Raw genomic sequence first — 13,085 nt, 5'->3', positions numbered from 1 at the left:
AATCGTTCTCACACAGAAAAAAGGCCAAATGTATATGTATTCCTAATGGCAGACGCAACATTGCTGTTGTCCACAACTGCAGACGACGTTCCCAGAGACGCACTTCGTAGCAGGTTTATGGAGCAAAGGTGGTTCCATCCAGTTCCCAGAGCAGTCGCCGAGGGAGGTGTTGTTACCCATAAGTGCGCTGCAGAGCCGCTGTTCACATCACTAGGAGCTGAAGTATGCCGGGGTGGCTCTAAGAATGCATTCACCATCAATGGCATACACATGGGTCTTTAAGGGGTCCCACAGTACTTCAATGTCCTGTGGCACAACCAATTGTGATCCGAGACATATATCCAGGATGCATTTGTGACTGTAAAGCAGACAGTGGAAGACAGGTTGTACACAGTCAAGCCAGACAGGCCTGCACATTCAGTTATTGAAACCGAGTTGTGCCGAAGCAGTGTACAATGTGTTCACGGCATTGCAGCACAAGCAGTTCTGTCTATTCTGGGCTGAATTGGGATGTCCATTGCAGAATTCCCACCACAAGGAGCAGGGCATGTGGGAGTCCTCCAAAAATGCTTCCCAACAAGGAGTGTATGAAAAATGGTATAACTTTTAAAATCGTCTGAAAGGTACTCACCAGACCAGAGCCGAGACATTTTAAAAAAGTGCCCTATTCCTTTCATATCGGTTAATGATGCGGTGAACCAGCTCCCCAAAATGCAGTGGGAAGTTGGTGTGGTGTAGTGTCTGTATCTCAGGACCTTGCAACCTGGAGATCAAACTTCTCTCTGGCTGAAGTTAAGGCCACATCCTTTTGAAAAAGCATGGCTTTCAGTTTGCTCAGAGAATCAAACCATATATTGGAAACATTTATCAAAGGCCATAGCAATGCCACCCTAAATGTGCAGGCTGGTGGAAACAATACTTGTGTGCAACAAGTCACTGTGGAATTAACCATTACCAGATAAGCGATGCCCGGTTCCATTCCGCACCAACCTTGTCCATTCGGCACCAAATAGCTCCCATTGGAGAGAAGCTTGAAAACTGAATAAATCACGGCAGCTGGAGAACCCTTGAGCTAACAACGCAAGTTCACTACTGAAGCATTGCATGCCCGTGGAGAGAAATGTCTTTACAAACTAAGAACCCACTTAAAGCATCCTAACAGTTGGAACCACTTAGAAAAACACCTGTGTCCCCATTCCTGCATTTAAACCTGAATTGCAACTCCCAATACTCATGCATATAACCTTCCCCTAGCGCTTCTTATCTGCCTACCTGTTGATATTGGAGACAATATTGGAATTGGAAAGTTGTGACCGGTAGGGTGATGTAACCATGTCTGTGGATGGTGTTTCAGCCACGGTGAAAGGTAGTTGGTCTAATTTTTCAATGTGCAACATGGTATATTTTGCATCTCTGCATGCCATTACTATCTGTCTTTCCGTTAGATTGTATGTCAAAAAGAGATTCCTACTATTTATGTAGTACCATGGCACCTGGCCAGAGCATAACGTTTGTAACATCCAGCTCAGTATCACGATTGACAGTAATTATGATTGTCCATTTTGAAAAATAGACATGTCTTGTTGTATTATGTCAATTGTGGAAGACACTATGTTGCCCAGTGAATAAATTCTGGATGATAATGTGGTCATACCATTGTCAACCACAGCCAATGCTGTCTCTAAATCTCGTGCAATCTCTCAGCAGCTTCCTGTTGAGATATTTTTCATAGCTTGTTGTATATTCCATACAAAAAGCGCTTTTAACGTGGGTTCTGGAGACCTACTACTAAACCCCTGAGGTCTATGGCATCAGAAAGAAGGGACAAGTGTTGCTTCACCTGGGAAAGAATTCAGGGTTTTAGCCAATCTAGGCATAACTTCCCATCACTATATGACGCCACCACCCATGAGTGTTCTATCTGTACATTCCGCTGATCAGGCCTATTGACCCTAAACCCTTCGGTGTTATCCAGAAATCTAGATTGACACCCGTTTCTGTCTACAAGCCAAACCAACTATCCCTCCCAATTGGGGTTTTATAAATTGAAAGAACCATTACGTATCATGGTATCTAGTGTGTCCTCACTGAAGTGTGTAAAGTGCTGTCAATTCTCAAAACGTGAGAATGCGGGAATACGTGGCATGTTCAAATGCTTTATTTTTACTATACCAAGACATGAGGTTTGTTGTACTGTTTTGTTCAGGAAAATCATTTGATGTGGTATGAGGCATGGTCTATATAAAGCCTATGTTCCCTGAACCTGCCAATCTTTTATCCCCCAGACAGATTTTGTGTCTATGGTATCTTTCCAAAAGTCAAAACCTTGTATAGACAGTTGGAAAATATAGGAAGCAGAGTATATCAGCTTAGTGTTTGTTAGCATAATTATCTTTGCAGGTGTAGGTACAAGCCTATAATAATATGAGGCTGGGTATGATGCGTCAAACCCAGAAAAATAAGCAAACGTTTGTACAAATGTCTTTGAACTACCTTTTGGTGGTGTTGGGCAATGTTCTCATGTGTGAAATTATAAACAGTGTGTGGGATACTAGCTTTGTTTACAAAAGGGTGACCATAATGTTGATGACAGAACATGTCGTCCAAATTAGATGTAGCGTCATACAATCCATCAATAGGAATGTAGCTGATTGCTCTAGATCTGAAAGCAAATTGTGCAGAAAGTACTAGAGGTGATGATATCTTTTAAAGAAATCTCAAACAAATATGGAATTTGCAAAAGTTACCAAAACAATCCAGGAAAAGTAATCCAATTGTGAATCAGAGATGTATCGAGGGACCAACAAAGTAAGTCTTTTTCAGCCAATGATAGCGAGTATACATTTGTAGCTTGAAAGGGAGTGGTGGTGTTGGCATTTCAGGTTCACTTGGATCCAATGAGAATTGGTCATAATGCACAAATCTACTGTTGGCAGCTCAGTAGGATTTGCAGAACCAGGAGATGACCCAATCTGTGGCATATTCACGTAGACATCATCAAGTTGTCGAATTGAAATTGATGTACTCATTGATTGTACAGTTGTAGTTGTTTCAACAGGGAGAAGTATCATTTCATTGCTATGTACTGCTTCTCTTTGGGGTGTGGAGTAACCCTGGGCGAAGAACTACGCTCCGCTCGCGGAGCTTGCGGAGTTTCGGCAGCTCCGCGTTCCGCGGAGAACGCGTAGCTGTCGATAACTCCGCGATCCGGTGCGTAGCGTAGTTCTCGCGCGCTGAATAACATTATCGCGTGCGCGGCAATGGCTTACCTTCGTTCTGCGTTCGTTTTTTCCTGGTCGCTTGTGCCACCATGTTTGGAAACACTCTCGCACAGTCCCGTGCGACTGTGCGAACGCGATAACGTCATTTTGATGCGAGATAGCGTCATAAGGACGCGCGAGGATGCTTTTTGGTAAGATCGAGTTGCCGAACACGCAGAAACTGCATTCTTGCACAGAATAACTCGCGAGCATGTTAAAACCATAATAAATTACCATTTTGGTTAGGAAAAAAAAGGCAAAAAACCTTAAAGTTGTACCTTTGGCTTTATTTTTAGGGGGGAAGGACCCCTCTTTTTGTTTCTACTCTTGTTTTGCAGAGTAAGGAGGAAGGGCTCTTGAGTTTACAACTTCCTGTTCCTGTCCACCAGGCTCCTCCCAGTGCTTTGTCCATGTGGTGCTCACTTTCCTTTGGATTTTGAGCTGGAAGGATCACTTTCTGTCTGTGTTGGCTGCATTACTGATTTACCTTGGATTTAATGAGGACTTTTTGAATTGGAATTCTCTTTTTCAAGTAAGTTTGTGTAATGTATGAGTGATGTAGACTTGTGCTTGTTTGATTTGATTTTTTTTTAACAACAGTATTCAATCCTGGAATTAAATTATTGATGGAGGCCTGTACTTTCATGAGGTCCCAAATTGTAAATTTTTTCTAACATTGCATTTTGTGGAATTTAAAATGTTTCTAATTTTTAAGCCAATATGTGACCCTAGTAGCTAGTACCCCATGTAGTTAGTGTGTAGGCATGCATGAGTTCATTTTATTAACTTTCTGTGGTTGGCCTGGCCATGTGTTGGCGGCCATTTAATGTTTCCAGCCACTTTGCTCTTGCCATAGGCCTCCAACCTTGTGGCCTACTCTGCCAGTAGGCCATAGGTACTACTCATAGGGTCATGAAAGTTAATCAACTGTTTTTGTGGTGTACCCTTAATGTGAAAAACATGGATGGCTTGGATTGATATAGAAAATCTTATTTTTATGTGTGGGGTATTTCTGGTTTTGGGTGTGTTTAAACTTTAAATACTCTGTCAATTTCTGCCATTAGGTAACCCTAGGAATACAGCTTGGGTAGTTTTGGTAACTTCGCACCATGTGAGCACGTGAACTTACATTTTTTGTCGTGTTCGCGCACTCAATGTACTTGCTCGGGAACGCGAACACGACTTTTTATTCCGTTCGCGCTGCCGAACATGCCGATTTAGCATTCTCGCGGACAATATGTCCCGAGTTGCATAAAAGTTTCTCAAAAATGTTGCAGGTCTTTCTTGTGCACCTAAAAATTCCTCATTTATGTTATGTTCTCATTTTGTTAGTACTTTTCTCTTTTTGGAGCATGGACCACTTCCATTTTCTCTCCTCTGTTATTTTTTTTTTTTTTTTGGGGTGGGGTGACCAATTTGGGCGGTGGTGTGGTGTGTCCATTTTCTGAAGCAAAGCATTGTCCCTTTGCCATAGGCATTATTGTCTGTCTTCTCTTTCTTGTCATGTTGTTGTTGGTGGCCAGGCCATGTGGTGGCGGCCATTTTGTGTATGCTTCCTTTGTGATTTATTTTGCCATGTTGTTGTTGGTGGCCAGGCCATGTGGTGGAGGCCATTTTGTAAAGTTGTCCATGTTGTTGTTGGTGGCCAGGCCCTATGGTGGTGGTCTTTTTGTGTATGCTTCCTTTGTGATTTATTTTGCCATGTTGTTGTTGGTGGCCAGGCCATGTGGTGGAGGCCATTTTGTATATACATCCTTTGTGATTTTGCCATGTTGTTGTTGGTGGCCAGGCCATGTGGTGGCGGCCATTTTGTGTATGCTTCCTTTGTGATATATTTTGCCATGTTGTTGTTGGTGGCCAGGCCATGTGGTGGAGGCCATTTTGTATCTACATCCTTTGTGATTTTGCCATGTTGTTGTTGGTGGCCAGGCCATGTGGCGGCGGCCATTTTGTGTATGCTTCCTTTGTGATATATTTTGCCATGTTGTTGTCGGTGGCCAGGCCCTATGTCGGCGGCCATTTTGTGTGTCCTTCCTTTGTGCTTTTGCCATAGGCATAGGCCTCCAACCTTGTGGCCTACTCTGGCAGTAGGCCATAGGTACTACTCATAGGGTCATGAAAGTTAATCAACTGTTTTTGTGGTGTACCCTTAAATGTGAAAATCATGGATGGCTTGGATTGATATAGAAAATCTTATTTTTATGTGTGGGGTATTTCTGGTTTTGGGTGTGTTTAAACTTTAAATACTCTGTCAATTTCTGCCATTAGGTAACCCTAGGAATACAGCTTGGGTAGTTTTGGTAACTTCGCACCATGTGAGCACGTGAACTTACATTTTTTGTCGTGTTCGCGCACTCAATGTACTTGCTCGGGAACGCGAACACGACTTTTTATTCCGTTCGCGCTGCCGAACATGCCGATTTAGCATTCTCGCGGACAATATGTCCCGAGTTGCATAAAAGTTTCTCAAAAATGTTGCAGGTCTTTCTTGTGCACCCAAAAAAACAGAATTTGTCATTTGGTTGTTGTTTTGGGAGCCTGGGCAGGGGTTTCTTTGTATGTGTTTTTGCGGTGTTATGTTTACAACCTCTGTCTTAGCCATGGGCTATTTATTCCTTGCACATTAACCTGTCATGTGCAGCAGGCATCCTCGTTTTTCTGTCCATATTGGTATCTATAGGCCTGCTTCACTTTATTGGTTCTTTCTGGACTTCATGTGGCCTTTGAGCTGTGGTGCTGCTGGACTGGTATTATTAGTCTTCTGTTTTGTCTTTTATACATTGACCTGTGTGTCTTTCAATTGTTCACGTTGCCTTACTGCTTGTTTGACTGATGTTGTTCTGCCTTCTTTACTTGTAGGTGCACAAAAAAGACTGAGGAGGTGCTGGTTGTTTTTTCATCCATCGCTCGTTCTACCGCCAGACGGACGTCCTTCAGTTGGACGCCACGTGTGGTGTGTGACTCATCTGACCAGACATCTCTGCAATTTGTGCTGCTGTGAGCTGACTGACATCAGAACAAGATGGGCCCTAAGAAAGCTACCAGGTCCTCCACCACAAAGAAAGTTGCTGCGAAGAAGGAACAGCAGAAGGAAGTGTCACTTAAGTCTGGTATGGACCCCAAAACCTTTTTTGGCACCCCAAAAGGTACGCCTGCAGCAGCGGGGTCTGGGGTGCAAGCTGGGACCAGCACATCTGCATTAGTGGGGGCAAGCCAGCATCCCAGGGCCAAGCACATGATGAGGGTCGAAGAGGTAGCCAGCCTTCTGCTTGCGAGCAGTGATACTGAGCCAGAACTAAACTTATCGCTGTCTCAAAGTAGTACACAATCCACGCAAGATGGAAGTGCTCAACAACCACCGCCAGCAGTAGATGTTCAACAACCACAACCACCGCCCGCAATAGGAGTTGTTCACCCACAACCACAACCACTTCCCGCAACAGTTGTTGAACAACCACAACCACCGCCCGCAACAGTTGTTGTTGAAAAACCCCAGCCCGCAATAGTACTTCCTCAAGAACAACAACCACCATCTCCGCACCAAATAGTAGTAGTTGTTCCTCCCGAAGTCGGGGCAGTTCAGGAAGTAGAGCCTCCTTCCGAGCAAGAAGAAGAGGAAGCCACTTCTGTAGGTGATCTATTTCCTTCGAATTCACCAAGGGAAAGGAGGGTTAGTGCATCGAGTTCTTCGCAAAGCATCGCTTCCGATGACCTTGATATGGATTGGCAGCCACAACTATCTGCGCATTCAAAGGAGAGACATCCCAAGAAGACCATGCTAGGAAAAAGGAAGTTTCCAGGCAGGCTTGAACTTATGGAGGTCGATGTAGGTGAGCAGGATACTGCTGGTGATAAAGACGGGTCTGACACTGTCATCATCACAAGCGTTATTCCTGGTGCAGAGGATGTAGAGACAAACATTTTCACCCTATCCAGAAATGCTGCAATGACTGATGAGCAGGTACCACGCATAACTCCTACACACTCAACACCCACAGTAACACCAGCTCCAATTTTTTCAACAGCGAAGGCCCGGCAGCATCCGACATCCAGCAGAAGCGCCACTTCAACAGAAGGAGGTAGTGGCAGTACTAGGACTGAGCTGTCCCATAGTCAAATTCCACAATCCTCCAGTCCATCCGGCATTGGCAGTGGGTCCTCCTCTTCCTATGGCAGGAGACAAAAGTTTACCTCCCCAGTGTGGGACTTCTTTACGGTTCACCCAGTTCAGGAGAACATTGCTGTATGCACCATTTGTCATGCCAATGTTAGTCGTGGTAAGCTTGGTACAAACTATGGGACTGGAGGCCAAACGACCCATTTGAAAAAAACACACGTGATCAGGTGGGAGAACCACCTTGCAAGCTTAAAAAATGTTAGCACTCGTGTTGGTGGGGATACAGTGGTACAAGGTCCACTCATGGTTGACCAGGAGGTAGAAGAAGAGGGAGACGATGACCTTCTATCTAGGAGTGGTACACAATCGACCCCTGTCGCCAGCACTGGAGTGGTAAAGTCCACATCCTCCGCATCTGCAACTTCTCAGTGGCACCAGAGTCAGCTGGAAACACCAAGGAGTGCAAAGTCTGCGATGCAAGGTGGTCCGTCTAGCACAACTCAAAGACATGCAAAGCAGCTTACCATTCCTAGCATGTTAAGGCAGGAGGGAAAGTACGAGCGGAACCACCCAGTAGCACGTTTATACAATGCCAAACTTGCGAAAATGTTAGCACTGGACCTTCTCCCATTTTCATTTGTTGAGGCTGTTGGATTTCTGGAATTAGTGGCAACCCTCTGCCCAAAATGGAACGTTCCCAGTCGCTACTATTTTGCCCGAGTGGCTGTTCCAGCACTACACCACGATGTGCTGGAATTGATTGGGAAAGCCTTACAACAGAGTGTTGTCCATTGTATCCACCTGACAACAGACATGTGGAGCAGTTGCGATGCTACAGATTTCATGTGCATCACCGCACACTGGATCTCTTTTGCAGGTGTTAAAGACAAGTTAACTTCAGGCCTCCGTGACGTTGCTGGAATTTTTAATGATACGCGCAGACATGCAACTATAGCCATGTTTGGTATGGACAAAAGTCATACTGCTGAAAACATTTTGTCTGACTTTAACGACAAGGTCTTTGAATGGCTGAAACCAAGAGGCCTTAAGATTGGTTTTGTTTCCACCGACAATGGCAGTAATGTAGTGAAGGCAATGAGAGAAGGACATTATTTCAGGGTACCCTGTTTGGCACACTGCATAAACTTAGTCGTGCAAGACTTTCTGAAAAATGAAGCCAAAGTCAGCAACATAATGGCCATCTGCAGAAGAATATGCACGCACTTTAACCATTCTTTCAAAGGACGGAAGCTGCTACGGGTCATTCAGCAAGAGCATAGGTTGCCAGTCAAAGCACTGATCCAGGAGGTCCCAACTAGTTGGAACTCAACTTATTTCATGCTTGAGCGTCTCTTTGAGCAGTACATCCCACTGAATGCTTATGTCATGTCAAGAAGATTAGGGGATCCTACTGTTAATCTTAAAGCCCTGACCATTGAGATGTGGCAGTGGGACCTCATTAAATGCATCACAGAGATGCTACAACCCTTTGAGGTCTTCACACGTGCAGTTAGCAGGGAGGACTGTACTATGGGCCAAGCCATCCCATTGTTGTACATGCTTGAGCAACAGGTGAAGGAGGTCTGTGAAACATACGAAGGTGACGAACAAAAAGTTGATGCATATACCTTAGCCAAGGGCTTAGTCAACCGCTTGTGTGAAAATGTAAGGCTCAACAATATTGTGTCAGGTGAACATTACATAACTGCAACAATCTTGGATCCACGGTACAAATTATTTGTCAGCAGTAACGAAGTAATTCCATTTTCAGATGAGGATGTTGACAAGTACAAAACTTCCATAGCTGCGGAAGCTAATGAGTTAGAAACTGAACGGCTGTTACTTAAAGGCCTGCCACTGCCAGCCCAGGCCAGTCCAAGTACTCCTGACGCAAGTTCTTCACAGCGTGAGAGCAGTGCGTCTGCTTTCCAGCAGGCACCAACAGTACCAAAAGCAGCACCTACACGATCTGATTCAGCAGACCCAACCAAAAGCATAACTGATTTTTTTATACAGAAAGGGATGGGTAAGTCCGTTGCTGTTGCAAAGGGAAAAGAGGACCAGCAAAGCCGAGCACCAATGAACATTGAGCGGATGGTTCAGGCCTATCTGGATGACACAACAGAGGTGTTCATGGAGCAAAGCCCATTGGTCTATTGGTATGAAAGAAGGAGACAGTGGCCAGTGCTGAGCAGGCTGGCGATAAAGTATCTGGCTTGTCCTGTAGCCAGTGTCTCCTCTGAGCGGGTTTTCAGTGCTGCTGGTGCCATTGTCACATCGAAAAGGACTAGTCTCTCCCCCAAAAGCGTGGAGCGGCTGACAATGATAAAAATGAATCAACGCTTCATACCACCAGACTATCAAGTACGTGAATCACCGCCGGATGAAGAAAGCGAGTGTGAAGAAGACGTCCTCACTACTGGGTTACATGACCTACTTCTGTCTGAACGCACAGAGTTTGAGGACGAGCTCCTCTTCCCTGACAACTAGGACAGGTATGTTAAAGGAATGATGCAATGCATTGCATAGGATTGTTTAGCCGACTCTGAGCAAATGTGCATGGAATTAAAGTATGCTAGTAGTAACTTCAGACTCACGTGATGGGCAATTTTCCCATGTTATTTAATAATATAAATTATTTATGCACTTGTGACCCTACTACTACAGGTGCAGTCAGTACTTAATTTATCGTTCGTAGTGCATGTTCATGTTGCACAACGTACATTATTTGGTGAAACAGTCCCCCCTCCACCCCCCCAACAAACACAAATGAACTTCAAATGTTTTCTTGTGAAAATAATATCTTTGTTTTATTTTTATATTTTAATAATGATAATAGAAAAATAAAATATATAACAAATGTAACCCCCTGACCCAGAGCTGTCCCTCCCTACCCTCCCCTAACCCCAACCAAATTTCAACCCAAATGTACACCCCAACTCCCACATCCCACCCACCAACAAAAGGATTAAAAAAGGGGCAAAAAACAGGGTCCATTTCAAAGCCGGCGGGCTTTCAGGTGTTTGTCCACCAGTATTTTGACACGCTCCTCTAGACCGTCCTCCTGCTTCTTCCGCTCCTCCTCCAACTTCGCTACCCGGCGGAGAATCTTTGCTTTGAAAGCACGGCACCTACACTTGCATGCATGTGGTTGTTGTTGTTGTTGTGGGGGGGCCGCCGAAGATGTAACAATGCGGCGGCGGGCGGCTGCCTGACCACGGCGACGTAGTCCTGCAGGCTTGGGGCCCGGGGCATTGGAAGAGGCAGCAGCTGCTGCCGCCGCCTCCTCCTCCTCCTCCTCGGCCTGATCCACCAGCCGGCGGTAGGCCTCTACAATTGCCTGCAGTTTCCGCTGCCGGGCCCGGACTGCCAACTCCTTTCTGGTTGGTTTTTGGGAAGGAGTAACTATAAAGAAAGAAACAGAATTGTTAATCCAAACTCCCCGCAAATCAAGAACACAACATTGATTCAACACATAGTGGGCGGCACAGTAGCACTAGCAAGCAAGCTGAGTACCAGAAATAGTGTTGCGTCTATCTTGAACATTCTACAGCCTCTATTCATTTTTCGGACTTTTTGTCACGGCTTTATGTCTGCCCTATTAGCATGGGTGTACTTCAACGGTCACACACATTAGAACGAACACCTGTCTTTTACATATCTCCTTTTGTTCCGGGAAGGCGGGAACACTCTCAAAGTAACATTAATTAACAGGGGGCAGCTAGTAGCACATGTCTAGTAAAGACTATAATACTTTATACCGCGCAACAAACCTTATTTGGTTTGTGTTTCACCAGCAACGACCCATGCACCCAGTCGTCCCCTCCTTCCCTTGCCTTTGGGTTTGCCCAAAACACCGCAGCTGCTGAGACTATCCACTAACCACCGGTATTGGGTGTGTCTCCCAACCACGCTGGCAGCTGTGTTTTCCCCTTTACATGCTTTAACAACAACCCATGCATCCGACTGCTATCAGGCACTTGCATTACTGTAGTGGTAATGCTTAGCATGCTAATGACAAGTAAAGGTAACATATATTTTCCAGTAGAGTACAGTGAGAAAGTTTTCCCCTCCCACCAAGTAATGCAGATCACTATTGAATCTAACTTACCATCGCCCGCCGCTGTTGGCTCCCCCCCCACTGCTGCTGGTGTAGGTGCCTCTGTTCCTCCTGTCCCCGCCGGGAGCGCTGAAGCAGCGCCGCTGTCCCCGTCGGCACTGGTCGATGGTAAGGGTTCTGCACCTATAAAAATAAGTACGCCTTTTTAGATGGATGCACAGCCCACTTTGTACTTGTTCACCAAGAATGGAGTTCTTCAAAACAGTTAAGTCCAACGTACGTAATCAGTATGAGTCCACATTGCATAGTACAGCAGAGTCACTAGACATATTATTAGCATTCATTGTTATCGTATGGTACCCAAGCTCATCTCATCTGTCCTGCTACTCTAGTCCTTGGAAATTGGAAGTGAACTATGTAACCTTTGTACATCAATGTATCCAGTTTTGCGCATGTGTTAACTCGCAGCTTGTTGCGCAGTACGAGAAGACGCTCTGGGGCAACACATCATTGTTCAATGCATACACCTGAAGAGGTGGGAAAGTAAAAGGGCCCGTATTTAAGTTTTCTATGTGGATTGTGGGATACAGTTTGCTTACAGGTTACACAACTTCTTTTTAGCATGGCTGCATAAAACTGGCATAAATGTATTTAATACTGTCTAACGTGCACCACTTTTGTCATTATTTTTCGGCAGGTGAGAAGATTGCCTTCTACGAAGCGGACATTTCCATAGCTTACAAAAAAAGAGGAATATCTGACCAGTATACGTTGGTGAGAGGTCTCCGATAGTTGCCACATTTCCCTATTGTGCACTAGTAGCTGTACAAATGTTGATTACTTTATTATGCCTGTTTTAACTCTGGATTTTTTCTGGTGGGCCCTTCAACGTATTGGACGGAAGCACTTAAAAACATTGATGTTACTTACTTACTTCTAACAAAATAAAGCTTTGGAATGACCACTTTGACTCTGAAGTTTATTTTCACTGTCTGTTGTCTTAGAGACTCACACGAGTGAGTGAGCAAAAGGGGGTTTCTTAGCTAACGGTTTGTGTCCTAAAAGCATTCGGCATCTTGGTATTGGGGTTCAGGAGTGTGATTTGAACAATAGACCAATGACTCAGGCCATATAGGCTGACGTTCAGTGAATTGTGCGTTCCTCAGAGTTCTGTGACTGAGGTGTAAGTAAGGTCCAACCTGCCTATCAGTACCAACAACATCCAATTTTCGTGTGCATAGTTACATAGTTGTGCAATATGTATATAACTCCGTAGGAGATAGAAGAATACCCACAAGACTAGTAGTGGTATACTAACGTTTACAAAAATACTAGACAAACATCATTCTGGATGCCTACTTGGTTGCTGTCAATTGACAAAGCACTGCAGACACATTACAGAGGAAAAAACAAGCACTGTTGGACTTACTGGGGACAGCAGCAGGATCCGCAGTAGAGGAGCTCTGTGTAACTGGTGGTTCACCCGCCGACTCGGTCCCTGTATTCTGCTTGCCCCTGGATTCTGTGGTTCATGTAAAAATTAAAATAATAAACATAGATAAATACATTGAGTGATGTGAAACATAGACATAATTGCAAATCACACTGCTACAGTGGAACAGAGCCGGAGGCAACAAATCCATGCCAG

At 44.8% G+C, this 13,085-nt stretch overlaps 1 protein-coding gene across 1 annotated transcript; it reads left to right on the top strand.

Moving 5' to 3' along the window:
* Positions 1-3,278: 3,278 nt before the first annotated feature.
* On the top strand, positions 3,279-12,393 carry LOC144828181 (zinc finger BED domain-containing protein 6-like). The gene is made up of 3 exons (XM_078686278.1): positions 3,279-3,792; positions 6,120-9,872; positions 12,135-12,393. Exon 2 carries the CDS (start codon positions 6,283-6,285, stop codon positions 9,865-9,867), a length of 3,585 nt encoding a protein of 1,194 aa, XP_078542404.1. The 5' UTR covers positions 3,279-3,792; positions 6,120-6,282; the 3' UTR covers positions 9,868-9,872; positions 12,135-12,393.
* The last annotated feature ends 692 nt before the right edge of the window (positions 12,394-13,085 follow it).

The sequence above is a fragment of the Lissotriton helveticus genome, chromosome 4_1 (assembly GCF_964261635.1).
Source record: "Lissotriton helveticus chromosome 4_1, aLisHel1.1, whole genome shotgun sequence".
Taxonomy (NCBI): Eukaryota; Metazoa; Chordata; class Amphibia; order Caudata; family Salamandridae; genus Lissotriton; species Lissotriton helveticus.
Note: the sequence above shows the minus strand (reverse complement) of the source record. Positions and strands in the feature narration are given on the sequence as shown.

Coding starts and splice junctions, on each gene's coding strand:
- LOC144828181 (XM_078686278.1), top strand. CDS start 6,283: ATGGGCCCTAAGAAAGCTACCAGGTCCTCCACCACAAAGAAAGTTGCT.